The 27318-nt window shown below is 43.0% G+C and overlaps 1 protein-coding gene across 2 annotated transcripts; it reads left to right on the top strand.

The window, feature by feature from the left end:
* The first annotated feature begins 40 nt into the window (after positions 1-40).
* Positions 41-27318, top strand: SDHA (succinate dehydrogenase complex flavoprotein subunit A). 2 transcript variants are annotated; one of them, XM_054578372.1, is made up of 15 exons: positions 41-187; positions 5426-5512; positions 6410-6571; positions 8524-8667; positions 9157-9321; positions 10592-10740; positions 11404-11528; positions 13416-13584; positions 14394-14589; positions 15389-15560; positions 18092-18210; positions 23344-23455; positions 23563-23693; positions 25933-26046; positions 26998-27318. In XM_054578372.1, exons 1-15 carry the CDS (start codon positions 125-127, stop codon positions 27082-27084), a joined length of 1995 nt encoding a protein of 664 aa, XP_054434347.1. In that variant the 5' UTR covers positions 41-124; the 3' UTR covers positions 27085-27318. The 2 variants fall into 2 exon arrangements, with proteins under 2 accessions (XP_054434347.1, XP_054434346.1); XM_054578371.1 differs by having other exon boundaries at positions 43-187; positions 5423-5512.

Below are 27318 nucleotides of genomic sequence, written 5' to 3'. Positions count from 1 at the left end.
TTTGTACCCGGGCGCGGCGTGGTGCGCAGGCGCAGTGTCCTCCCTCTTCAACACAGGGCGCCGCGAGGTGCGCAGGCGCGGCCCGGCGAACGGGCTTGGTAGTAGTGCACTGCAGAGGCTAGACATGTCGGGGGTCCGGGTTGTGTCGCAGCTTCTGCGGGCCAGGCGCTTGGCGCTGCACGGGGCGGTGAGTCGGCATCACGAGCGGGTCCGACCCGCTCTGGGCTGGGGCGGGCCTGGTGGGGGCCGAGATGGGGGCCGAAGGTCCCTGCAGGCCGCGCCAGACTTTTCTAAAGCCGGCCGGAGCCACGTCCTGGTGAAGGTCACGATACCGCGAGCCTCCTCGGGACTCTCCTCCACCCGGGGTGTGGATGCCCCGTTAGGCCAAGGTCTCCCGGCCTCGGCTCCCGGCACAGGAACGTTAAGAGGAGGCGGGTAACGGCTGTAGGTGCCCGGGGCCTCGAAATCCCAAAATGTCAGAACTGGGATGGAGGCAGAACCGTGACCGCACAGGCAGGCTGGGCGGGCCACACTGCCTATCGCCTACGGGGCTCTCCCGTCTGATCCCCGCCCGCAGCCCCGTGGTGGGGCGATGGGACGGCAGAGGGCAGGGTGGGTCTCGAGCCCGTGCCCCCGGCCTGGCTCTGTCCTTGCCACCCGAGGCGGGGTGAGGAAACACATGTCTGTCAACCGCACCTCAGCAAGCCTTACAGCTGTTTGCAAAACCGGGCCCCTTTTCGAGAAAGGATAGATTGTGTGTCCACACCGAGGCCTGGCAAATAAGTTTAGGTATTTCATTTTGGATTTTGTACTGTGTCCTTTGTGCACACTTTTAAAAGTCAGGCGAAGGATTTCAGCGCAATGACTGCAAAACCACACATTTGGGAGAAGAAGCGGTGACATTTCGTTTCCTGCGTTATCTGTGGAGACCGAAGTAGGCGGAGGATTAACTTTCCTGAGCTCTCCTTGTGGGGGTTTTGTGAAACGTACTCTCTACAAATAGTTCTTCAGAGTCGGTCTTTTACGGTCTCTGGAAACATACCAAAATATAGAGGGTTTAGTTATTTGGCTCTTTTAAATGAAGTTGTTCACCCACCTACTTAGTAATTTACAGCTTGAGAGTTCCTACAGGAACCAAGGCATTCAACAGTATTGACATTATACTTGCAGTTTTCTCCTTGAAACGTATGTACTAAAAATTACGATAAATGTGAGAGAGTTTAATCAGCCATCCCATCCCGTCAACACGGGACCGCATTTTAAATGCTGTAACGGGTTTACTGACCAGAGGGCCCCCCCGCCCCCGCCGCCACCCCCGGCTTTCCATGTTGGGCTCTAAGACGCAGTTAGGTAGAGAGTCCAAGTGATGTCAGGGGGTTGGTGGGGTATTTTTAGACAGCCAAGCATGAACAAACGTCAGAGTGCTTCCTACTTGTTAGGTGGAACGACATGGGTAACTGGTGGTGACTGGAAAAGGGTTAATGTGTCTTTCCTCAACCAGACTGGTGCCCAAACATTCCTTATACAGACTAAGACCCCCTCCAGCCTGTGGAACTCCCTTTACCCCCACCCACTCTTTGTCATTTTGTGAAAACCAAAGTTATCCCTTACCTAAGCTGGACTAGGATTCTGGCCTCTGGCTTGAGCTCATAGCCAAAAGTGAGGGTACGGTTCTAAGCGCAAGAGGTCAGAGTGTGTAAACCTTTGGCACTGACTTGATTGAAAGTGATCTCCGTTCAATCAGCTATTGGCTGCCAGCTCTTTACCTTCATTTCCTCCTTGAATCTCCTCCAGTGTCCTCTGTTTAGGTAGTTGTAAACGTGGTGGCAACGTAGAGACAGTAAAATTGAACAAGGTAGCCTGACAAAAGATGGTCTTAGGTTTCTAAAATCTTTTTATCTTGATGAAGATAGGTTTTCCTATGGAAATTAGTTTTGCCCTTAAGCAATATATTTATTGGAGATTAAGATCAAGAAAAAAAGCATCAATTTGACACAACAAAAAATTTATGATGCCAACTGAGAAATGTCCACAGAAAATAGGTGCTGAAGATAATTAGAATAAAACCCACAGAGATTTATCTCATTTTTATCTTTATCTCATGTTGTACAATTCTGTGGTGTTTCTAAGTCATTTTAATATTTATAACTGCTTTCAAGTTACAAAATTACCAAACCTAGTTTACCATTATTTCTTTTCCAATTGCCCTAATGCACTGACAGTTTGCAAATGTTCCAAATAGTTTAATGGAAAGGAAAAGTAAAACTGAGGACCTTAAATAGTTGTTGGTGAACCGATTGCTTCAGATGAATTTGTTACCAGATGGAGGAGGTTTGTTCTTGGGTTGCACTATTCAAAAACGAGACGTGGCTGTGTTACAGCAAGAAAACAGGACTCAGGGTTAGTGTCCAAACTAATGGGAGGCTTAGCCATTGCTTATAAACAGTTTGGTCAATTACATGTATATTTCTTCTTTGCAGTTGCTGCCTTTATCAGTTGGCTGAGTTCTTTCCTCACCCAGTTTCCTGCTGCATCTGCAAAATACTGTGCTATGTTTTAACATTTAGCAAGAAATAGCATTTAGAACTGTCCAAAACTTGAGACCCTTGTCCAATTTAATTTCTTTTCTTTGTATTGTTGTGAATGTTTTAATAGTGTGTCTGGAACTAAGTTGTTTTGCTTCTTGGCATAAGAGTGCAGTCGCATAGATTTGTGTTGTATGTGATGTTTTCCCTGGTTCACTTGAATACTAGTGGCTCGGTTTTGATATGTAACGATATTCACCTTAATTTGGAGTTCCAGAGATTCCCCTTGCCCCTCCCCCCGCCCCAGGGGACCATAGATATTAGAGAAATGACAGGATCTGGATCTAGTAGGCAGACCCAAACCCAGAGCTCAGGTACCCTGGATAGACTCAGTTTCTCTATGGAGTTAATGAGGATTCTGTGATGTAATGTGCGAAACCTTAGTGTGTGTGCGCATCTGAGACAGGGCCTGCAGCTTGCAGCCTGTATTATTATCTTGCCAGCTATATTTTAAGCATTCTGTTTTAAAAATCTTTAAATTTTTAATGAAAATAATTACACATAGTTGTAGAAAAGAAAAAAGTCAGTGAGTACAGAAGACCCTATAAATGAAGATGAGTAAGACCCTACTTTCTCCCAGACCTGTTCCCCATGGAATCAATTCTGAATTGTTTCTGGTATTGACCCCTGGTATTTGCCTCCATGTCTCTAGCTAATATGTGGGTACATTTTTATCCATTTTAGACATAGAGTTTCATTGGAAAGAATTTCATTTACTTAAACCATCCTACTTCCCACATTCTCAACCCTCCCAATATAGTTAAGCAACCACTTTCAGATCCTCTATTGGCTAATTTTGTAGTTGTATTGATTGTACTTACAAATGAGATTTTTGTTACGAGTCATGGGTGTATTCTGTTAGATGAGGATTCCCCACTTTGCTAGATCAAGGATGTAAACCTCTATCCTTCTCTTTTTTTCTCCCTTTTACCTCCTAATTCAGTCACCTGTACTTCTATGCTATTAAAAGGTCTGAGTGCCTTTTAGTTGTACTTTAGGTAGATTTCCTTATTCTTCATGTTGTCCTTGTAGACAGTGTTTGATGGTTTCTCTTAAAAAAAAAATTAGATTAGTAAATGATACAAAATTAGTTTTGTCTAAAGATAGAAATTGGATTACAATTGAGCTCTCCAAATTGTACAATCTTCCTCCCACTCCCTTCCAGTCACATTTAGATACAAAAGTTAGTGTTACTAACTTTTATTCAACATGAATATCCAAACAAGAAATTACAATTATTTAAGAAATCTAACTGTTACGTTTTAATTTGGTATTACAGAATGTACTGTTTTCATTGGTACTATTACTTATATTTATTTATATTGTACTTCACACAATTTTCAAGAATGATTGTATTTAAAATACCTTCAATGACAATTCTTTGTTAAAAATATCATTTTACCATTAAAAAGATTAAGTTGAAGCAGAAGAATATTTGTTCTTTTTAGTTCTTTTTAATTCATTTCCTGAAAGAAAGCACTAAATTGGTTATGTCAGTAAAAACAAGTGTGCTTGAAAATAAATTTGACATTTTAAGAATATCATTCTTATCAGTTCAGCTCTTTTTAAGAATTCAAGCAACTACTTTGTAATTGGAGATATTAAAATAAACTCAAATATTTGTGCCAGTCATCATTCGGTCTTAGAATTAGAAGGAGCTTTAAAGGTAGGAACCAGGTCTGACTTTTCCTCACAGGAGGTCAACTCACCGAGCCCGAGCCTGGCCTCAGTCCTTTCATCTTGCAGGGAAGTCAGTTTACTTTACAATGGCTCAGAGTTCACACTGTATTTTGCCAAATTCTCTTCCCTGTAATTCCCACTTGTTTGTCCTTCATGATAGTTTTTTTTAACCCCAGAATAAGTAATATCTCTTCAAATTGCAGAATAGTTGAAGGCATCTCTTATATCCCCTTTTGTCATTTGTTGATTGTACTTATTTCCTAAAACTGGTCTTTATGTAATTTCTAAGACTCACTGGTTTATTAGTAGTCTACTAAAATGCAGTCGTCAGAATGGAAAAACATATCCCCTAAGGTGGCCATTCTCAGTTTATGAAGAGCGTTGCCTCTCGTGCTGGGCTGTGATTTTATGAGTAGCCTTTTTCTTGGGCCCATGTTTGTAGGATGGGGCCGTTAAGCCGAGACTTGGAGAACTGTAGAGGTTCTCTAGGGGAAGGCCGGGGATAAGTGCCCAGGCAGAGGGAGTGGCACGGTGGTTAGGCAGGTGGTGGGGGGTGCGGCTGAAGCCAGGTGCAGAAGTGAGGAGTGGTGAAGCAGGCCTGTAAGCATCTCTGGACCTGGAATCCTGGTGTGTACAGTGAAGGGATAATGGCACTGGTACCTAAGTGTCACAACAAGCAGTAGAGCCTGTTCTAGAGCATTGATCTGATACAAGGGCCCTGTACCTTTCCCAATAAATCACAAAGTCTCACAGGTGGGTGGAGCTCCAGTATGAAGAGGGTTATGATGGATTCAATCAAAGTGTTTCCTTGTTTGCAGAACTACCACTAAGACAGTGTAGATGTCTTCCCCATTATCCATTTAAGTAACATAAATTTGAAAATCAATGTGAAAGTGTACCTTCCTGAGTCGGTAAGTATCCTGTTTGTAAACCACTTTCATCTAGGAGGGCTTTTCCTAGCGTGTCAAGTTCCCTATGGGCTTGCCTGGGTCCTTGGCGCCTGCCCTGCCCTTCAGGGTTCAGTGCAGACTCCCGGGTGAGGTTCCTACGTGAAGGGGAGCACCCGAGTACGTAAGAAGGTTAACCACTTAGCAGAGGAAATTTTAATTACAAGTCCCCTGTACCATCAAGATCCTTAGTGCTCTCCTCTGTCTCAGCAGCGGCCGGCAGCAGTGCAGTCAGGATCCCGCGGTTTTCACTTCACTGTTGATGGGAATAAGAGGTCATCTGCCAAAGTTTCAGATTCAGTAAGTTCTTGTCTTCTTGTCCCATTATAAGTGATTTTCTTGGCTTAGAGGGGTAAGGATCTATACCAGTTTTTATTACATTTGAGTAATACACAGGTCTTATTTAAAGGAAAAAATTCTCATTCCCATGTATGCCCAGGTTTGTTTTGTTTTTTATTAGTGTAATTAATACTTAATGTAGGCTCGTAAGTTCAGTGGGCTTGTCTCTTCTGTTGAAGAGACTGAAATTTGCTTACAGGTTCTTTTCTCATAACTTCACAATAGTTACTGAATATGAGTTGGCACTTTCTCAGTCAGAAATGCAAACGTGGGCCCTGAGATAGAATTGTGGTCCTTGGTCCTCCTGTTGTCATGCAAACAAACCAGAATACACTTATCTAAATGAAAACAACATTTAATTTTAACATTTTCATGGGAATCTTGCAGATCACATGCAGACAATTGTGATTTACACTACGTTATAAGCTCAAGTTCATGTAAGTCTATGTATATGGGTACAAACAAAAAAAGAAGTAAAAATAATAATTAAAAGAAAAGCCAACTTTAGAATTGGTATTTTGATCTGTGTTGGTGCTTTCCTTTGTGTCTACAGCTCCCTGGTTGGAGGTGTACCTTTACGTTTTCAGCATTCCAGCTAAGGTTAGTTTCCCAGCTCCATAGGGTAGATGGCTCTCCCTGGTATGGGTAGAGCTGGCTGGCCCCTTTCACTGAGGGTGTGCCCGCCACATCTCAGGACTACAGGTTGCTGTATTCAGCCTCACGCAGGGTGGCGGCCCTCTGGGCACTTGCTCTTTTGTTTTTCCTCTTTCATGCCCTTTAAGCTCTTTCACTGTAGCCACAGTCTCAGTGTTCAGCATAGTTGAATGGGCGATTGACTAATGAATTTTTCTTTTCCAGATTTCTACACAGTACCCAGTAGTGGACCATGAATTTGATGCAGTGGTGGTCGGCGCTGGAGGGGCAGGCTTGCGAGCTGCGTTTGGCCTTTCCGAGGCAGGGTTTAACACAGCCTGTGTGACAAAGCTCTTTCCCACCAGGTCCCACACTGTGGCAGCCCAGGTAAGAGAAAGGGGCTCTCCCAGTGTTTTTGGCGCCTGCGAGGCACTGTGCGACGCAGCCTCTGCCCGAGCAGCCTCCTGCCACAGGCGGCCGTCCCGCCGTGTGCCTTGCCCTCACTGGGCCCCCACTCCCTCAGGGATCTCGGCCCACCCTGCCCCACTCTCATTGCCTGGCGCCACTGTTGTCACTCTCGTTTCTGCTCTAGTCACATTCAGGTCTTCTGTGACCACTCCATGTAGCTCCCTTCCCCTCTTCTTGGTTTAATTTTCTTTACTGCACTTCCCACTGGGAGGTAGCTTGTCTGTGGGCCTGTTTTCTATCTGCCCTGAATTTGGTTGTTACTGCTGCATCCTCATTAAGTCTGGTGGCGATGAGCTTTGGTGATGGCATAAAGGTGCAGGACAGAAGAACAGTGGCTCTGAATTTAGGGAAGAGGGCAAAGTAAGGTAAAAATTACTCAGCGCTTTCATAATTTTGTTCTTCCATTCTGGCACACTGCAGCTGTGCCCAGTTTGCATACAGATAGTATTCCAAAGTCATATCTGACTGTCTTTTCTTTATAGAGATAACAGAGTATGTGGTGGCTTTCCAGGGAGCTTAAAGGCCACTCTCGCCTGGAAGAGTCTGTATTCAGTGTCCACTAGCATTTTTCAGGCACTTAGCTGTCCGGATACTTTGTTCTAAGCTATGCTTTGTGAGCTAAAGAATAAATATATACCTTTGGAAAATTCATTGTCTTAAAGGAAAAATACAAATAATTCTAAATAATATTATGAAATAAAAGTGTTCAAGTAGTGCAATATTAATAAAATAAAAAGAAGAGAGAGGATAGCTTAACTTGAATGTTGGTTCTTGAAAAAAGAGGTTTAACTGCAAGAATAAGACAAGTAGGGGCCTGGGAGAGTCTGAAGAGCACTTCCAGGAATGCCGAGAAGACGAGGCATCTATGGTCCTGAGTCTTAGAAATAGTAGCCATAAAATAAATAGCATTTGTGCATACCCCGGGCCAAGTATTTTTGTGTTATTTTATACCAGCTTTCTGTACTCTGCTACTATTCTAATACTTAACATATTTTATCAGGGTTCTGTTTGGGTTTACAGTTGGAGGGGTTAGAGAAGAGAGGAAGGAAGTAAGAAGGTTCCTCTCTTTCTGCCAGTGACTGAACTTGTCCTAACACATAACTTGGGAAATTGAGGCAAAGTACACTAAGTGGGGGAGGAATTCTAGCATGGGTGTGCTTGATTCAAAAGTTGTGATTGAATAACAATTAGAGAAAAGAAAGGTAAGTTAGAAAGTGTGCTTTACTTGTGAAAAAAAGATTATCTAAAGAAGAGGAGGAATCCAGTTTTAAGTTGAGGAGGAAAAGGGTGAGCCTCACGTTTGCCCCTGAGCTGTGTTTTCTTGCCTCTGAGGGGTGGAGGCAATGGGGATATGGCGGTGATGGGGTGACCATGCACAGCAAAAGGAAGTGGGGGCTTGAGGGGGTGTGACCCTGAGTTTGGAGTTTGTTACTTGGAGGTACTTCTCGTCTTCAAGACATGCCCATGGATACCATTAAGAACATTTTGTCATAAAAATACCCAGATTTGTTGAGTACCTTTTGTGTGCCAGGTTTAGTGAGAAGCGTCGCACATGTAACCTCTCACTTAGTTCTCCAGACAACTGTTTAAGGTGTTCAGCTTCATGTCGTGGTCACAGATAACAGAGAATGAGGCCGAGGGTCGCGATAACTGGGCCCACATCATTAGCTTGATAAAGGGAGGAGGCGTGATTTAGAATCTGTCCTGCAGTGCTGCTTCCCCCGGTAACGAAAGTGCTGGAGCTGATCTGCAGTCAGATCCTTCACAAACAGTTACCACGCAAGTACTCGGCTTTCTCCAACTCCGGTTCCCGGGGAGGGGCCATGGGCTCCCATTTGTAGCTCCTAAGTTTACTCTGTGTTTGTTTCCAGGGAGGAATCAATGCTGCCCTGGGGAACATGGAGGAGGACAACTGGAGGTGGCACTTCTATGACACCGTGAAGGGCTCTGACTGGCTGGGGGACCAGGATGCCATCCACTATATGACAGAGCAGGCCCCCGCCTCCGTGGTTGAGGTAAAATCCTCACAGTCTCTTTTAAATGGTATTGAGGCAGGTCTGGTTGGCTGATAAGGATGGCGACAAGCCAGTATAACAAGGGAAACCTTTTCTGCTATTAATCATTCATTTAGTAAGGAAATATTTCTCTTTCCTGACGTGTCGATGTTTTTGTAGAATGTATTAGTGTTGGGTTTGCAGATTTAAGTTGAAGTTGCCCGGAGTAAATTAATGATGAGTGTCTTGATTCCTTTAAAGTACTAGGTGTGCCCTAGCTGGTGTGGCTCAGGGGATTGAGCACCACCTGCAAACCCAAAGGGTCGCCAGTTTGATTCCTGGTCAGGGCACCTGCCTGGGTTGTGGACCAAGTCCCTACCCGGGGCATGCAAGAGGCAATCAATTGATGTTTCTCTCCCTCTCTCCCTCCCTTCTACTCTCTCTAAAAAATAAATAAAATCTTAAAAATATATATATATAAAGTACTAGGTGTTTATTTTTGTTTCGCAGCTAGAGAATTATGGCATGCCATTTAGCAGAACCGAGGATGGGAAGATATACCAGCGGGCTTTCGGCGGACAGAGCCTCAAGTTTGGGAAAGGCGGGCAGGCCCATCGGTGCTGCTGCGTGGCTGACCGCACTGGCCACTCGCTCCTACACACGTTGTATGGAAGGGTGAGGCCACCCTGGGTGCCCGGAGTGGTGGGACATAGTCTAGTCTGGCCAAGCACGTGGTGATGAGCTGGAGACAGGCCACGTGGGGATGCGTCAGAGTGTCAGAATGTCAGCTTAAGGCATAGTGCCATAAAAAGCAGCAGAACAACTTGGTAGGCCATGTGTAGTAGTTGTTAATTGGAAGGACTATTTTAGAAAAGTAAACTGATAATCACTGCATACTAGGTTTGAACTTGTGACCTCTCACACACCTGTCATACTGGAAGTATAAGAGTAAAGTGCATATGTTCAGGCTCTTTCACCACATCTGAGTTGATGAACTGATTTGTTTGAATACTTAACTATTGGAACTGGACTAAGGCTTGCGGGCTACTAGTCACTGGATAATCAGGACAGAATTTGACATGGCCAAATAAGCAATATTCTGAGTAATACTGATTTCAGAATAATCAATACTCTGAACCGTTTACAAATAGGACAGGTCATTGATTTGCAAGTGTTAGGACGCCAGCGACTTTTCTGGCCAAGTGTGTTGACAAATATGTGACAGGACCTGCTTTTCCTACCGAATTGAATGTCACGTGAGAAGCTGACAGTTTCATGAGAGACCCTTCTGTGAGCTGAGGCGACCATCCGATCCAGGGCTTGGGCCATTATTGTCCCTTATTGAACATTCTGCTGCCATAGAAATATGCTGCTCTGAGCTAAACAGTCCAGTAGCGTCCACCACATGTGAACATCACAGATGTATCTGGTGTGCTGAGAGCTGAATTTTTTTTTTTTTAAGTGGCTGCGTGTGGCTAGCAGCACCCATGTGGTACAGCCCAGCCTAAGTTGAGACCCTATGGTTCATGGGCCCTAGCTCTGGCATCCAGCCACATGTGGCTCCAGAGAGCCGGGAATGCCTCTTAGGATGTGCAGAAGTGAGATGTGTCAGCACATTACTAGTCTCTTCCTGGTGTCAGTCTCCTCCTGGTGTGCATTGATGTGTGCACACCTTTTTATGTTTTGTTTGTACAACCAAGAGCAGAGCCTTTTCGTGGTGCTTCACGGTAGCGTCAGCATGGTGGTGGTGTGAATCAGTTTCTGTGACTTGTTTACAGCCTGGTACTCTCCAGAGTTAACCGATCCATTTGTTACACATCACATCAAGGTTTTCAACCTATTTACATGAATAGCATCACCTTAAATGTTCGTTTAACACCCTAAATGCAGTTGAAAATGTGGGATCATTTAATTTTTTTTTAATTAAAAAAATTTTCTTTTTTAGTCTTTGCGGTATGATACTAGCTATTTTGTAGAGTATTTTGCCTTGGATCTCCTGATGGAAAATGGGGAGTGTCGTGGTGTTATCGCACTGTGCATAGAAGACGGGTCCATCCATCGCATAAGGGCAAAGAACACTGTTGTAGCTACTGGGTATGAATCTAATTTTTATTGTATTTAATTGCTCTGTAAGGAAGTTGAGTTTCAGAGTTTTTTTATCCTAATAAAAGTGGAGGCATTTTGAACATGTGGTTCAGACATAGGCTGTCTCTTAGCCTGTGAGGGTAATCACTTTTGCCAGCCTCTCTCAAGGGGGCAACAATAGCACCCGCCTCTGAGGTGGGTAATAAAGTGTCTTATTGTCAGTGTGCAGTGGGGAGGACCCTTGAGGAAACTGAGGCCTAGAGAGTCACAAGAGACTTGGAAAAATAGATCTTTTGCTTTAATGGATACGGTTTTATACTGGTATTTTGGTTAGGTAAGTGCTCTTCATTCATATGATGAAAATAAGTAAATTCCATTTTATACCATCTGTGTTATTTTAACCCTTTAAAAAGGTGAATCCGTGAACATTTAAAAACTTCACTGTAAAAGTGAAATATGCTTATCTTAAGAGAAATCGCTCAGGCATCACAAAAGTGCTGAAGTACAAACAAGAGTACCTTCTCTGTCCCAGGCTCCCCTCCCACGTGCCAAGGGTATATGCGCAGAGGTGCTGTGTGGACTGCTGTCCACTTTGCACCTTTAGAAAGGAGATTCCGCTGGGGCGCTGTGTGGAGTCACCACCCTCTCTGTGCCGGCTTGTCTGTTTTCCAGAGGCTACGGACGCACCTACTTCAGCTGCACGTCTGCCCACACCAGCACCGGAGATGGCACTGCCATGATCACCAGGGCAGGCCTTCCCTGCCAGGACTTGGAGTTTGTTCAGTTCCACCCCACAGGTAGGACGGGGCCACCTTCATGGAACTGAAGCTCCTTGCATCCTTTAAGCACTCAGTACCTGTAGAATGCTCCTCTGCAGTTCCTATTCAAATGGACCTGCTTTCTCATCTCTCTGGTCCTAACTTGTCACCTCCTCGTAGACTTTGCCTGCTTCACCCAAGGCAATGGAGGTCCTGTCTTAACTACACCTTGCCCAGGTGTACTTATCCCAGTTGTAAAGCAACGATTGTTCAGTGTCTGTGTCTCATTGCGCTGTCAGCTCCAGAAGGCGGAGGCGGGTCTCTCATTTACTGCTGTGTTCTCAGTACCTGGCACCTAGTAGGGCCTGAGTCAGTTTTTCCTGAGTGAATATCCTGAAAACGAAGGGGCATACATGTGACCAGAAAAGTGGCATTGGCATATTTCAGTTGCAGGGAGAACATCAGGCTGCCACAGTAACAGAGCGCCGTCAGGACGGAGCTCTGACATGCAGGGCTCCCTGAGGTGCTAATGAGTGAGGGTGCCCGTCATGGTGGAGATGAGCTCATCGTGGTCATCAGATGTTACGAGTGTGGGATTCGGACAGTACAAGTGCTAGGCTGGGATTGCAGGTTTGAGAGATTTGCCGGGGTGCTATCCATAAATGAATCTCAGAATCTGTCTCTTGGAAGATGAATCTCATCCTGACCTTTCTGGGTTGCTCTTCTGCTCTGTCAGCAGAGGGGACTTCACACATGGTGGCAGTGGCCATTGCCCTAAGAGCTAGACCTGTGTTTTCTCTTTGTTCTTTGTCAGTATGTTCTTTCTGATCCCTGGCACGGATGAGAAATAAATAATGCTAGTTCCAACCTGACTTTTGAATTCCCTCTGTGATTTATTTAGAGCTCCATTTCTCATGTTTCCTTTTCAGTGTGTGAGAAATAAACCACTGGGGAAAATGTCATTGAAAGTAGAAACACTGAAAAGCAAGTGAAATGTAAGAATTTGCGTTCTTGTTTAAAAAGCAAGGTAACTCTTTTGGTGGATGAACGAAAGTGTTAGCTGTCAAATTACATTATGCCCCTGTCGCCTTTGTTAACACTGGAGTGTGACTTGGCATTCCTCATTCCCATTGCATTAATGACCACGACGAGGAGAAGGGTGCAGATGTTGTGTGCGGCTGGGCCTCAGTCTGGGCTCTGCCCTGCCCAGCTGTGGGGCGTGGGCGACTTACCGAGCTTTAATTGCCCTTCTCGGAAACTGGGGGTGAAATTACTTGGAACCATTGTACATTGCAAGTATAAGTATTAACCATAAAATTATTACCATTGTTAGTATTTGTTTATTTTTTTATTTAGTGATTGTAGAGAGAGAGAGGAAGGGAGAGGAAGAGAGAAAGAGAAAAACATCGATTTTTTATTTCACTTACTTGCGCATTCATTGGTTGATTTTTGTATGTGCCCTGGCTGGGAACCTGCAACCTTGGTTTATTGAGTCAATGCTCCAACCAGCTGAGCTACCTGGCCAGGGTTGTATTTGATTGCTTTAGATACTTTCCAAGCTATATATGTTTTTTCTTATCTAAAACAGTCATCACAGTTTTGTAGTGCAAAAGGGAGTACAAAAATTAAAACAAAACCTGAGATACTTAATATATACTTAGTTGTGTTGAAAGGTTAAAATCAATACTCAGCAGGGCTGCACCATTGTCCACGGGGGCTGTCTTTCCTCCTCACTGCAGTTTTATCAGTGTCTTTGTTATAGAAACTTCCTACTTAATATTCCTTAACTTTTCTTCTGTCTTACTTACACTGTTGACTTTAATGTCCTTTGTGTACCCTTTACCATCTCCCCCAAATGTCTTTCGGAAAATACTTGCATCGGCCTAGCGTTGTCCGATTATAAGTATTTGACTGGGTTCTTTGTAGGCATATATGGCGCTGGTTGTCTCATCACAGAAGGATGCCGTGGAGAAGGTGGCATTCTCATTAACAGTCAAGGCGAGAGGTTCATGGAGCGATACGCCCCAGTCGCAAAGGACCTGGCCTCCAGAGACGTCGTGTCTCGGTCCATGACTCTGGAAATCCGCGAAGGAAGGTTTGTGTGATTGTCACCGAAGGTACCTGAGTGTGCGTGCGTGCAGGCACAGCCTCCTTTCTCTTTGGTGGCTGCTGTTCATGTCTGCATTCTAACTTGGTCTGGGGTGGCTTCTGTGTGATTGCAGCACCCACCTCTATCTCTGGGTAGGCAGGTGGGCTTTTGCCTCTGCTACTTCTGACTATTGTCTGTTAGTTTCTGTCTCTCCAGAGAGTTATGTTTTGAGAAGTTTGGCCAGGTTGATCTAAATCTTTCTCAAATGTTTGGAACATATTTGTGTAAGTGTGAGTGTGTGATAGAGACAGCCAGTCAATATTGCAGAAGTAAGATATGACACCCGTAGCCCAAGGTAGTGTGTGAGCCTTTGGCGTTGTGTTGTGTTTTAACCCACGTTTTGGCACCTTCAAGGTATGTGGGCTATTTATTCAACCCGTCTGCTTTAGGCTCTTCAGTGCCTGACACTGTGCCTTACTGTAGTGACACATCAAGTATCTGCTGGTATGGGCTTTGGAGATTTTACATTTTTATGTAAATGAGAAGTCAGGTGATTTTGGAGTATTTGGCATAAAAGAACCTTCTAATGCATCTCCCAAGAAAAGCGAGGCAAACTGTGAGGCAAGGATGTCTGTCCATGGCGTTCATGGCTGTGTCCGGCATCTGGCACATGATATGTACTTAGAAAAGACTAGATGAATGGTTTTATTTAGTATCAAAAAATGGGGAACCTCATGTGCTTCGATGATTTCATAATTTCATGTTTTCCGTAATCACTGTTCTTTGGCTTATGTTGTATTGTCCTTTTTGACCAGAGGCTGTGGCCCTGAGAAAGATCATGTCTACCTGCAGTTGCACCACCTGCCCCCGGAGCAGCTGGCCATCCGCCTGCCTGGCATTTCAGAGACAGCCATGATCTTTGCGGGTGTGGATGTCACCAAGGAGCCAATCCCTGTCCTTCCCACTGTGCATTATAACATGGGTGGCATTCCCACCAACTACAAGGGGCAGGTGATTACACAGCAGGAAAGAGGATGGGGACAGTGGGCCTGGCTTACAGTTGTAGATTTAGATCTTAGAGGAAAAGGCAGGTATTTTTCTCAAAAAAGTTCCTGTTGTTTAAGATGCACTTTCTTTAAATTGCTATTACTGGAGAGTGGAATAGGCCCTTAGTTATATTCCAGTTTTTGCTTTCACTCCTTAATAACAGTTCTTAATAATTTATTAATCCCTCCTTGGTAAATAGTCATAGACATCGTTTACAGTTTTTTCCTTTATGATCTTAGGATATTTTTACAGTGAACTTGTAAATTGTGTCTTCTTAGCAATTAATATGATTGGGTGGTTTGCAGTTCACAAAGAGCTTTGCAATCACTTTATTTTAGTCCCTCAGGTGAGGTGACAGGAATTGCATTCTCACTTCATAAATAATAAATTGGAAGAATCTGAATTATAACTCAAGTCTTCTACCTCATAGTTTCGTGTTCCTGCACCCTGCCATGCTCCCTTCATCTGAATCTAGAATCAGAGGATGGGAACAAGGGGGATCAAGTCAGGTGATGGTTGAGGCTTCTGAGGAGAATTAGTCGTGGGATTGAAATCATAGGTGCTGCCATTTGGGGTCCTTTGACCTTGGCCCAGGGTAACTGAGTGTCCAAGGCAGAGGGAGGAGGCTGGGCAGATAGGTCCAGAGGGTTCCCTGCAGATGAGAGAAGACTCTGTCCTTGCTCTAACCTACAGCATGGCTGCTCCTTGTTGGGAAGAGCCTGTGCAGATTGCACTCTAACCTCTTTATTTCTCTTTCCTGCAGGTTCTGAGGCATGTGAACGGCCAGGACCAGATTGTGCCTGGCCTGTATGCCTGTGGGGAGGCCGCCTGTGCCTCAGTGCATGGTGCCAACCGTCTTGGGGCAAACTCGCTTTTGGACCTGGTTGTCTTTGGCCGGGCATGTGCCTTGAGTATTGCAGAGTCCTGTAGACCTGGTATGTTTTCTATAAGTAGCTAGGGCGTTTCAGGGGGCAAAGGGTTACCCAGTCAGGATCTGTAATTGCAGATTTGCTTAGTCATATAGTGGTGGTATGGTTTTTCCCCAGAAGTGAGGAAACAAATTCAGAGGTTTACATGGTGGCACACTTGAGGCTGGACACAGGCTGGGTCGGTGCTCTTAACAGTTAACAGGTTAACATGTTTGATCAAAAAAAATTTGTGTTTCAGATTTTATTTTATTTTTAGAGAGAGGGAAAGGGAAAGAGAAAGAAACGGAGAGAAACATCAATGTGTGGTTGCGTCTCACGTACCCCCTACTGGGGACCTGGCCTGCAACCCAGGCATGTGCCCTGACTGGGAATCAAACCAGCGACCCTTTGGTTCGCAGGCCAGCACTCAATCCACTGAGCCACACCAGCTAGGGCTGATCAAAAATTTTTTTGTGCTTACTATGTTCTGCTTAGAAAAATCACTGTTAGGAAATTGTTATTTCCTAATAAAAAAAAAAACAAAGGCTGTGGTCATGGCTCTACCCCTTCAGTGATAGAATAGGCATTAAGCAGTGATATTCTTATGGTAATTTATGTGTTTGCAGAGAAAAAAATCCTATGTGCTGAGAGCGTAGGTCTACGCTCAGTACCACTAAGAACTGGGGAGTAAGTTGCTCTGACCTTGCGAAGGGCCTTCCCCTCAGGTTCCTTGCCCCATTTGTTCAGAACAGCAATGTGAGGTGGAGACACTCTTCCTGACCTGGGCCCCGACTCTTTCTATTACATTTCACTGGTGTGAACTCTTCAGTATCAATTTCACTGTTTTTATTGGACAAAGATTTTTATACAGATTGTAAATTGGTGAAAGTGATACTATGAAAACAGTAGAGTCTTGCTACCTGCTAATTAAACATAATCCTTAATGTAGCAAGATGCTAAACCACCTTTTGCATCTGCAGGTATCAAGATGTATATAATAAAAAGGGCAGGTTACACGTTCAGAGACGCAACTCCAGGCTGAAACGCAGAGTCAGGGCCTTGTCTCCGGTCGTTGTCTCAATGGCAGGAATTAAACCCACCTTGTCTGATTCCAGGTCTAGTGCTCATTTTCTTGGCAGGGAGCCTGATACCAAATCTTCCAAAGCAAAGCGGAAAACTCCCTTTCTTTGAAAATGAGAAAAAGGAAGTTTCAGAAGCATACCTTGTACTTGCACATCTGAAGGATCAGTGCACACTGAAAATTTTTTAAAACTCAGCAATAAAAAGGAACAAACTACCCATATGTGCATCAATGTGAATGAATCTCAAATGTATTAGGCTATATGATCCAGACCCAAAAGACTACATTTGTGTGATTCTATTTACATAACATTGTGGGGAAGGCCAAACTAGGGACTGAGACGGATCAGTGCTTGCCAGGGACTGAGTTCTGCTTGTGGTGGGGCCTCCACATCTCTCTCTGCCCAAACTTGCAAAACTCTACACTAAAACTGGTGTTGTACCTTAAATATACTTTTATTTTTAAAGGTTAGAAAGGGACAGAGAGATGTTGGTACTACTACTTCTCTCAAAATGTGAATATTTTAAATATTAATGTGTTTAAACCCTGTTCTGTATCTTAATTTATGGTAGTTACAGGAATCTGTACATATATTAAATGTGTAACACTGTGTACTTAAAAACTTTTACTGAATGATAATTTTTTTTAAGATTTTATTTATATACTTTTGGAGAGAGGGGAAGGGAGGGAGAAAGAGAGGGAGAGAAACAGCAATGTGCAAGAGATACATCGATCAGTTTTCTCTTGTACACCCCTAACTGGGGACCTTTTGGCTCGCAGGATGGTGCTCAGTCCACTGAGCCACACCAGCCAGAGCCAAATTCAAAACATTAAAAACAAAATTAGACGTAACGCCAGCCTACCTAGAAGTGCTCAGCAGATCACAGAGTGGCCAGTCCCCTGCTTTATCTGCAGATCTTTGTCTCCCGTGTTTTATACCTCCTGTGTGTATTACATGCTGAAGAAAATAGATTCTCAAAAAAGCCTTAAAAATCCTGAAAATATTTATCTTTTTAGAAAGTCGAGAACAGTGAACCTTGACGTGTAGTTAAGTGGGTATACGGTTCAGGATCAGCAAGAGATATAAACACTGCTAGCCAGGCCAGTGAGGGGAAGAAGGGGTTGGTAGATTTGCTGAGAACCACTTTCCTGAAGGATGCCATTTTTCTCCTTAGTAGAGAGTAATGGTACAAGGCCTGTTTGCATGAATCTAATTTGTAAACTTAAAAGGTGCTTTCTCTTCTGTTCATTCAAAAATTACATACTGGACACCTACTCTTTGCCAGAAATTTTGTCTTTATATTTACCCTTTGACCCCATGTCAACAGATGGTTCCTTGGATATAGGGTGGTCCAGGTGGGGTTATAGGTACATTTTCCAAACTCCCTAAAGGTTATAATACACATTTGGTGTCATTTAGTCCATTTGGTTTTTCTCAGTGTTTTTCAGAAGTTAAATTCTAACTTTCCTATTTTAGGAGATAAAGTTCCCCCTATTAAAGCAAATGCTGGGGAAGAATCTGTCATGAATCTTGACAAACTGAGATTTGCTGATGGAAGCATAAGAACATCAGAACTACGACTCAACATGCAGAAGGTAAGAACCTGGACACGCTCTGCAGTGGGCAGACTGGTCGCATCGATGGCCCTGCACTGGGGTTTGGCGTAAACAACGGAAGGACATATTCCTTGCTGTATCAAATAAGCGTAAGAAAGAGGTTAAATAAGAAAGAAGTGCACGTCTTTCTACACAGAAGGCTGGAGGTAGTGGCCCAGGGCAGTAATAGCAAATCTGCAGCATCAGGCACTCACCCTTCTCTTATAAGCCCCTCGATGCTTGCATGTGGGCTGCTGTCCTCACACCATCTCTGGCCATCTTGTGTATGTCACAGCCCGAAGGAGGAGGGACAGTGGAAGGTCTGAGCTCAGTTCCTAGCTGGAAGCTTCCTTTTCACAGTCTTCCTCTTAGCTCACCTCACTGTGGAGAAATTAGTCCCATCATCACACCTGACTTCCTCTGGGAAGTGCCTTTCTACTGGGCCATTGATGCCTGTAAGAAAAATTAGGAAGGGGGAGCATGGATCGTGGTTGGGAACTGTAATCTGCATTGGTTGCTATCAGAGTATTTACTTTTAGATCAGCATGTCTGCTGATCTGTGAGGGTGGAAATGTTCCATATCTTTGACCACATATGACTTTGGAGCACGTGGAATGTCGCCAGTCTAAGGAACTGAATTTTAAATTTATTTAATTAATTTCAATTTTAATGTAAATAGGGTCATGAAGTTAGTGGCTACTGCATTGGATAACACAAGTTTAGATCAATAAAAATAATATTTAAAATAGCTAGGAATCTGTCAGACTCTTCTAATACAGGGATTCTTGGTCTATGAATGAGATCTCTGTCCACTTGAAATTATTTGCAAGAATTTCTGTGTGGAGACATTTTCTAAAAAGAATGCCCTTGCTTTAGTCATGTTCTGAAAGGAGTCCAGTGACACATACACACAGTTACCACTAAAAGAAAAAAAAGTTGCATGCTGCCATGCAACTTCTATCTTCAGATGAGACTGGGTTTCAGGAAGGCTTCATGGCCTGGTAAGGAAAATAGTATGAGTGAAGGAACAGAAGTATATTTATGGAAAACCAGTTAAATGGTATTCTGCAGGACTTCTGTGGGGTGCTGATGCTGGGGGTAGAGGGCCAGCTGAGACTGATGTGACTGTTGTGTTATACGGGTAATGGCAATGGCAACTCCAGTAGAGACTTTGAAATAGGAAGCATTAGAGGCATTCCCACCAAATACCATGTGCCAGGCAGTGTCCTAGATGCCAGAATCGACATTGAACAGAACGCAAAAATTTCTGCACATGTTGAATTTACACTGGCGAGGGCTGGGGGGTGGGTGGGTTTTTTTCACCCTGGTTCCAGCTCATACAGTAAGAAACAAAAAGAAATTAGCCCTGGCTGGTGTGGCTCAGTGGACTGAGTGCCTGTCTGCGAACCAAAGGGCCACAGGTTGGATTCCCAGTCAGGGTACATGCCTGGGTTGCGGGCCAGGTCCCAGTAGGGGGCACATGAGAGGCAACCACACATTGATGTTTCTCTCTTTATTCCTTCTCCTCTCTAAAAATAAATATTTTTTAAAAAAGAAAAGAAATTAGGTATGTATTGAAAAGAAATAGATGAAATTATCATTAATTACAGATATGAATACCTAAGAATTCCAAGAAAATAAACTGAAAAGCTAATAAAAACAATGCAACAATGAAGTAAGGTGTCTGGATAAAAGATGCATATACAAAAACCAGTAGCTTTCCAAGAAGCATGCAATAATCCATTCGGAAGTGAATGTCTCATTCTCAGTACAGCCAAAAAATTTAAATGATTTTAATAAACGTAACCTTTTTACCCTGTGTTAAAAGGGTGTGGAAAAAAATAGACCACTGGAGAACTTAAAAAAATGTATTGACTAGATTCTAAGGCAATTTTTTTCATTTGTTCTTCCTGAAAAACCATGACATGGATGGCATGCATTATACTCTTACTGTGACCCATCATTCTAAGGAAGTGGGTGAGATGCTTAGTAAATAGAATTAAATTATAAAGCTATATTAGTGTGATACTGGTAGAGGAACAGACATCTAGGTCAGTAGAACAAAATCAGGTCCAGAAATAAGCCTCACATGCTGGGATTTAGCACATGATAAAGGGGTTTTTCAAGAGTGATGATAGGTCATTCAGTAAATGATAGGGAACAAAGGTAGATTCTACTTCTCATCAAGCCTAAAATAATTTTCAAGTTTATTTCATAATCACATCTTACGAGCATACACAGTAAAACTTTAAAGGTACTTAATATATGAGGGACTTCTACAGAATTACCAGCAGAGTAAGCAGTGAGGGTCCCCAGGGCACTTCATAACCTGCCACCTCGGCACCCACTGCCAACCACCTCTTTATCTCAGCACTTCTTGGCTTGCATCACCAAGGAGATATCTGCTGGCTCTTGTAACATTTAACACAAAACCTTGTGAGTGGGGTGAGAAGGTGTCCTACAGCCCTCACGGAGCTGCTGTCTCCTTGGGTATTTGAGGATGGAGAGCTTCTGCCCTTTCTGCCACCATGTATTAAAAGCTTTAATCAAAACTTTATCTTAACATTTATTTATGATAAAAACTCTCAACAAAGTGCGTATAGAAAGAACCTATCTCAACATAATAAAGTCCATAAATGACACGGCCATTTGCTTACATCATACTCAACAGTGAAAGGCTATAAACTTTTCCTCTAAGATTAAGAACAACACAAGGATTCTCACTCTCACCACTTTTATTCGATGTAGTATTGGAAGTCCTATCCAGAGCAATCAAGCAAGAAAAACTAAAATGTATCTAAATTACAAAAAATAGTACAACTGTCACTATTTGCAGTAGAGAACTTGAAAAATTCCACCAAAAAACAACTAGAACTAATAAATGAAGTTACTTATTTGTAGGAAAACAAAATCAACATACAGAAATCTATATATACTGATGGCATTTCTATATACTGATAATGAACTCTTAGAGAAATTAAGAAAATGGTCCCATTTACATTTGCATCAAACTGAATAAAATACATAGGAATAAATGTAACTAAGGAGGTGAAAAATTTCTATACTGAAAACTGTAACACGTTGATGAAAGAAATTAAAGAAGACACAAATAAATGGAAAGAGTTTTGTGCTCATGGATAGTAAGAATTAATGTTGTTATAATGTCCATACTACCCAAAGCAATCTGTAGATTCACTGCAATTGCTATCAAAATTTCAGTGGCATTTTTCACATAAATAAAAACAAATAATCCTAAAATTTGTATGGAACCCACAAAAGACCCTGAATAGAATCTTGAAAAGGAAGAACAAAGCTGGAAGTATCACGGTCTATGATTTCAAACTATATTACAAAGCTATAGTAATCAAAGCATTGGATATAGTATTGGCATAAAAACAGATGAATAGATTAGTGGAATAGATCAATAACCCATGTGTATATGGTCAATGAATGTATGACAAAGGACCCAAGAATGTACAATGGGGAAAGCACCGGCTCTTCAATAAGTGACGTTGGGAAAATTGGAAAGCCACAAGCAAAAGAATGAAACTGGATCACTGTCTTACACCATACACGAAAATTAACTCAAAATGAATTAAAGGCTTGAATGTAAGACTTGAAACCATAAAGCTAGAAGAAAACAAGGAGTGAGCTCCTTCACATGAATCTTAGCTGTGATTTTTTGACAACAGCTGCAAATAAGCATAAATAAAGAAGTGGGACTACATCAAACTAAAAAGCTTCTGCATAGCAAAGGAAACCATCAGCAAAATGAAAAGGCAGCCTGTAGAATGGAAGAAAATAATTGCAAATCATATGTCTAGTAAGGGACTAAAATATGATTATGTAAAGAATTCATACAACTTAATAGCAAAAAAAAATAAAAACACCTGATTTAAAAATGGGCAGAGGATCTTAATAAACATTTTTCCAAAGAAGACATATGAATGGCCAACAGGTACATGAAAAGATGTTTAACACCATTAATCATCAGGGAATGAGGGGAACGCAAATAAAAACCACAGTGCGATATTACCTCACACCTGTCAGAGTGACTGTTATCAAAAGATAAGAAATAAGTGTTGGCAAGGATGCGGGGAAAAGGGAATCCTCATGCACAGTTGGTGGGAATTAATTTGGTGCAGCCACTATAGAAGATAGTATGGAGGTTCCTCAAAAAATGAAAATGGAACTACTATTGATTTAGCAGTTCCACTTCTAGGTGTTTCCAAAGAAAAACACTTAACTTGAAAAGATGCATACTCCCTTGTTTTCATTGCAGCAGCATTTACAATTGCAAAGCCATGAGGACATTGACAGATAAATGGATAAAGATGAGGCACATACGTACAATGGAATATTATTTAGCCATAAAAAAGGAAGTTCTGCCACGTACAACAACATGGATGAAACTGAAGGGTATTAGGCTAAGTGAAATAAGTCAGAGAAAGACAATTACCATATACTCTTACATGTAGAATCTTAAAACACACACACACAGGCAAAGTGAGCTCATAGGTACAGAGAACAGATTGGTGGTTGCCATAGGTGGGGAGTAAGCTAAATGAGTGAAGGGGGTCAACGGGTACAACTTTCCAGTTAAAAAATAAGTCCTGGGGTTTTGGCTGGTGTGGCTCAGTGGACTGAGCGCTGGCCTGCGAACCAAAGCGTCGGTGGTTCAACTCCAGTCAGGGCACATGACTGGGTTGCAGGCCAGGCCCCCCAGTAGCGGGTGTGTGAGAGGCAACCCCACATTGATGTTTTTCTTCCCCTCTGTCTAAAAATAAATAAATAAAATCTTTAAAAACATTTAAAAAATAATAAAGTATGTGCAATTTGAATATTTTTTTTAAAAAGTCCTGGGGACGTAATGTGTATCATGGTGACTATAGTTAATAATACTGTATTGCATATTTGAAAATTGCTAAGAGTATCTCACAAATGAAAAAAAAAAGTTCATTTTAAAATTGAGAGAAATCAGCACAGTCTGAGTTTCCGAGCTTTTCTATACAATATACATAAATATTTTACCAAAAAAATGAAATGCACAAGGGGACAATCTGAAGGTTCAGCAGTTTCTGATGTGGCTTCTTTGTATGGATAAAAGTTTCCCAATGACACTTTGTGTTACAGTCAATGCAGAATCATGCTGCAGTGTTCCGTGAGGGCAGCGTGTTACAGGAGGGCTGTAAGAAAATCAGCCAGCTCTACGGAGACCTAAAGCATGTGAAGACCTTTGACAGAGGTGAGCAGTTCCTAGGCCCTGCACACAGTTGGGATGCAGGATGTCCTATACAGTGATGACTTAGCCCTGTCCTCTCTGTCCCTCATGGGTACTTTGTGTCTCCCCAGGAATGGTCTGGAACACAGACCTGGTGGAGACCTTGGAGCTGCAGAACCTGATGCTCTGCGCGCTTCAGACCATTTATGGAGCAGAGGCCAGGAAGGAGTCACGTGGTGCTCATGCCCGGGAAGATTACAAGGTGCGCCTTTGTGACACACTTGTGTACTACGAGTGTCCTTCCCATGGGCATCACTCAGTCCCTTACAGACCCTGCAGCTTCTCCCCATTTTACTCCATTTTGAGTAAAATGAGAAAAGTAAATTGAGAAACGTGGTTTTCTTTCCTCCTGGTAACTTTTACACCTGTGTTCTCACTGTATTCGTACCACACAGAACTTTTTTCTGGCTTTGGGTCAGCATCTCCCGCTGCCAACAGCAGCATCTCTAAGCAGAGGGCCGTTTTCCTCACTAGAGTGAAGGTTATCCTGCAGCTTTAGTACTGTTGCCAGAAAATGCTACCTTTGTGATTTAAAATGATGAGTAAATCGTCATTTTGGGACTGTGACTATGGGTCCTCATCTTGGGGCCGCTGGTTTTTTAAAGGAGCTGATTTTTATGTAGAGCACACATGTCAGATACTGCCAGAAAAGAGTACTCAGCTTATGAGAGCAGAAAGTCATGGGCAGAGGAGCTTGGGGCAGCTGCCAGTTAAGGAAGAACAACATCAGCAAGCCCTGAGCCACTTCCCTCTGGGCAGGCCCACTGAGTCTGGTCCAGGGCAGTGTTTGGGTTGCTGACAGCCTTGCTAGTCTTCCAGACAGGGTGAGTAGGGGATTGGCTGAGCAAGAGGGTCTTGATTTACTGTGAAATTTTATTAATCGACCCTCCACAAATTGGGGTTGGACTAGATTTGCTGTTTACTTGGTGTGAAGGAAGAGATTGGTAAGTGCATTTATCGTGCATAAGGAAGGACTGGAAGCTTCTCTCTTGGTTGGCAGTGCTTGTGGCTGCAACCATGGCTTCATTTCATTCAGTCAGATAGCACGTAGAACCTGCAGAACCCGCAGACCCTGCTCATTCTAGGAGAGCGCATACCATCCTTATGGGTTTAGAAGAGAATGTGCTGTGGCTCACTTGTCCCCAGGTAAAACGTCTCACCACTGCCCACCCCCACGCTTACCTCACTCTGCAGAAATAGCAAGTGTTTAGATCTTTTGGGTTCCATTTGAATGGATAATGGCTTATCCATTACCATGTACAAGTTACTCCTTAATAGCACTCAGCTTCTCTTTAAGAGATTTTGAACATTTTAATTTACGGTCAAAACTCAGTTCTTGCCCTGGCTGGTGTGGCTGAGTGGATTGAGTGCTGGCCTGCGAACCAAAGGGTTGGTGGTTTGATTCCCAGTCAGGGCACATGCCTGGGTTGCGGGCCAGGCCCCCAGTGGGAGGCGTGTGAGAGGCAAGTACACGTTGATGCTTCTCTCCCTCCCTTCCCCTCTCTTAAAAACAAAACAAAACAAAACAAAAAAAACCTCAGTTCTTGAATGTTTACCATCTCAAACAGTTTGGTTCTCAACAAAGTTGTTCATCGAAAAACTGTCTCAGTTATGTAATAAAACCTTGGTTCTCGCCCCAACAACTCTTTTGTGCTGATACCTGTGTGATCAGTCATGTGTCTTTCAGGCGACAGAGGAGAGAATATGGGAGTATGAGTATGATTTGGTTTGTTAATCGCTTCTTGAGCAGCCTTCTGGAACGAATTAAGTTTGAGAAATGTGTTTCCACTGTAATTGCTAAGATTAAAGCATTTAAATAAAAAGGACTGAAAGAAGTTGAAATCTACCAGAGTACAGAGCAAAAAAACAAAGAGAAAGTATTCGATCAACTTTTAAGTGCATAAAAGCAGAGACCGAACTCTGGACCCTGCCTGCCTCTGCAAACCCACTGCCCACCTGTGTGGCCTGACCTCAGGAGCCCTGACCTTATCAGGACTTTGGCTGTAGTCGAAATGGGACGAGAAAGACATGGGGTTCTGGGATAGGCTAGTAGAGTGAGGGGCTCACCAGTGACTGTAGAGGCGGATGGTTGGCACGTCACATTTCTCCATTCCCCTGCATCTGGTACTTAGTTGCACCATGTTATGTGCTATGTGTCCTTTTAGATGAGATGTACACAAGTGGCTTTTTATTAGGAATTATAGAGGGGTGGACATGGATTAGAAAATGGCCTAGGAAGGTCCTAGCTCTCTGAACAAGGTGTGCTTAGCACAGTGGGACCTCCTTGTTTAGGGGATGTAAGGTTCATATCATACCAATGTCTCATATATCAGTTTAATGAGTTTGCCATGGTTTGGTTATATTGCTCTTAGAGTAATAAGAAATTTGGAATGTAATTGTTAATGGTGTTTTCTGAAATAAACTTGCTTCTTTGGCCTCAGGAGCGGATTGATGAGTATGACTATTCCAAGCCCATCCAGGGGCAACAGAAGAAGCCATTTGAGCAGCACTGGAGGAAGCACACCCTTTCCTATGTTGATACCGAGACTGGGAAGGTAGGTGGGGAATATGGTTTGCTCACGTGTGCACTGATACATGGCATTTGATGAACTGGGAGAAGTGCCATGGATTTAAATTGACTGCTGATAAGTTTGAGACACCATTGAAAAAGACACTGTCAGCCAGGCTTCTGCCTGGAAACAGAATCCAGTATGGGTGGGTGGTTCAGAAGGGCTGGCTTCCCACAGCATTGGTGCTGGGCAGGGAGTGAGCACCTAAGGCCTGGTGGCAGGGTCTAAAATGGTGATTCCTGACCCCATGGAGAGTAGGGGGTGGGACAGGAAAACACTCCTTTCCCCTTCTCCTCCCATTGGCTAGAACACCTGGAAGCGGCCTCCGGGAAGCCCAGGGGGTGCATTTTCCTCTCTCAGTACAACCCTATTTTTAGTAATGTTTGGGGGTTTTGATGATAATAAAAGAAATGCATGCTCATGTTAGAAAGTATAAAAGGTACCAAAAAGAATAAAGAAAATTAACATTTATAAGCTCACCAACTAGAAATATCCTTTATTGTCATTTTGAAATAATTGTTTTGTGTTGTGTACATTCTTTTCCTTGTGTGTGTATACAGATATTCAATTACAAGTAGGAAAAAATGGAAGAAAACACACAGTATAAAGATATTTCAAGTATGACAGTATATACAGGGTTTTACCTACTTTTTGAACATTTTTGTAAAGCATCAAGAATTTTGCAGTCATTTTGATTGCTGTGTTCTGCTACATGGATTTACTATAATTACGTGGCTGGTCCCCTGCCGTGCATTTAGATTATTTTCAAGTTTGTTGTTGAAAAAATATTCCACTGAATACCTTTGTTTTTAAGTGCTTGCATATTTATTTGTCTGTAAATCTACTTTTGTAGTTAATTTTTCAAAAGAGCATTAAGACAGTTGCTGTTAGTACACCTCTTGTGTCCCAACTTACCACCAACTCTTCTGTTTTAAGGTGTCGCTGGAATACAGACCTGTAATCGACAAAACTTTAAATGAGTCTGACTGCGCCACAGTGCCCCCAGCCATTCGCTCCTACTGAGGAGACTGGAGTTGACCTGCTTTTGTAATTATGTATAATAGCACACATGTTCAAAGCGTAACTGTATTGAAAATCTCTGCTCTAGTGAGTAAGGAGTGCCATCCCAATAGAGATCGCCTACGTAGTGGCCAGTAGCTTGCCAGTAATTAAAGCCGAAAGGGTTAAGCTTACCTTTATCCTGTGCTTCATTCTCGTGAAATAATAAAAGTTGGCAGGATTCTTAAATAAAACAAA

Source organism: Pteronotus mesoamericanus, unplaced genomic scaffold (assembly GCF_021234165.1).
Source record: "Pteronotus mesoamericanus isolate MK-2021 breed Mesoamerican mustached bat unplaced genomic scaffold, CSHL_Meso_final contig_50, whole genome shotgun sequence".
NCBI lineage: Eukaryota > Metazoa > Chordata > Mammalia > Chiroptera > Mormoopidae > Pteronotus > Pteronotus mesoamericanus.
The sequence above is the reverse complement of the archived record's forward strand: the minus strand, read 5'-3'. Positions and strand labels throughout refer to the sequence as shown.

Bases quoted from the DNA above. Each gene is read 5' to 3' on its own strand.
- SDHA (XM_054578371.1), top strand. From the start codon at position 125: ATGTCGGGGGTCCGGGTTGTGTCGCAGCTTCTGCGGGCCAGGCGCTTG. The intron at 9,322-10,591 runs GTGAGGCCACCC...TTTCTTTTTTAG, and splicing joins TACACACGTTGTATGGAAGG to TCTTTGCGGTATGATACTAG. The intron at 23,694-25,932 runs GTGCGCCTTTGT...CTTTGGCCTCAG, and splicing joins ATGCCCGGGAAGATTACAAG to GAGCGGATTGATGAGTATGA.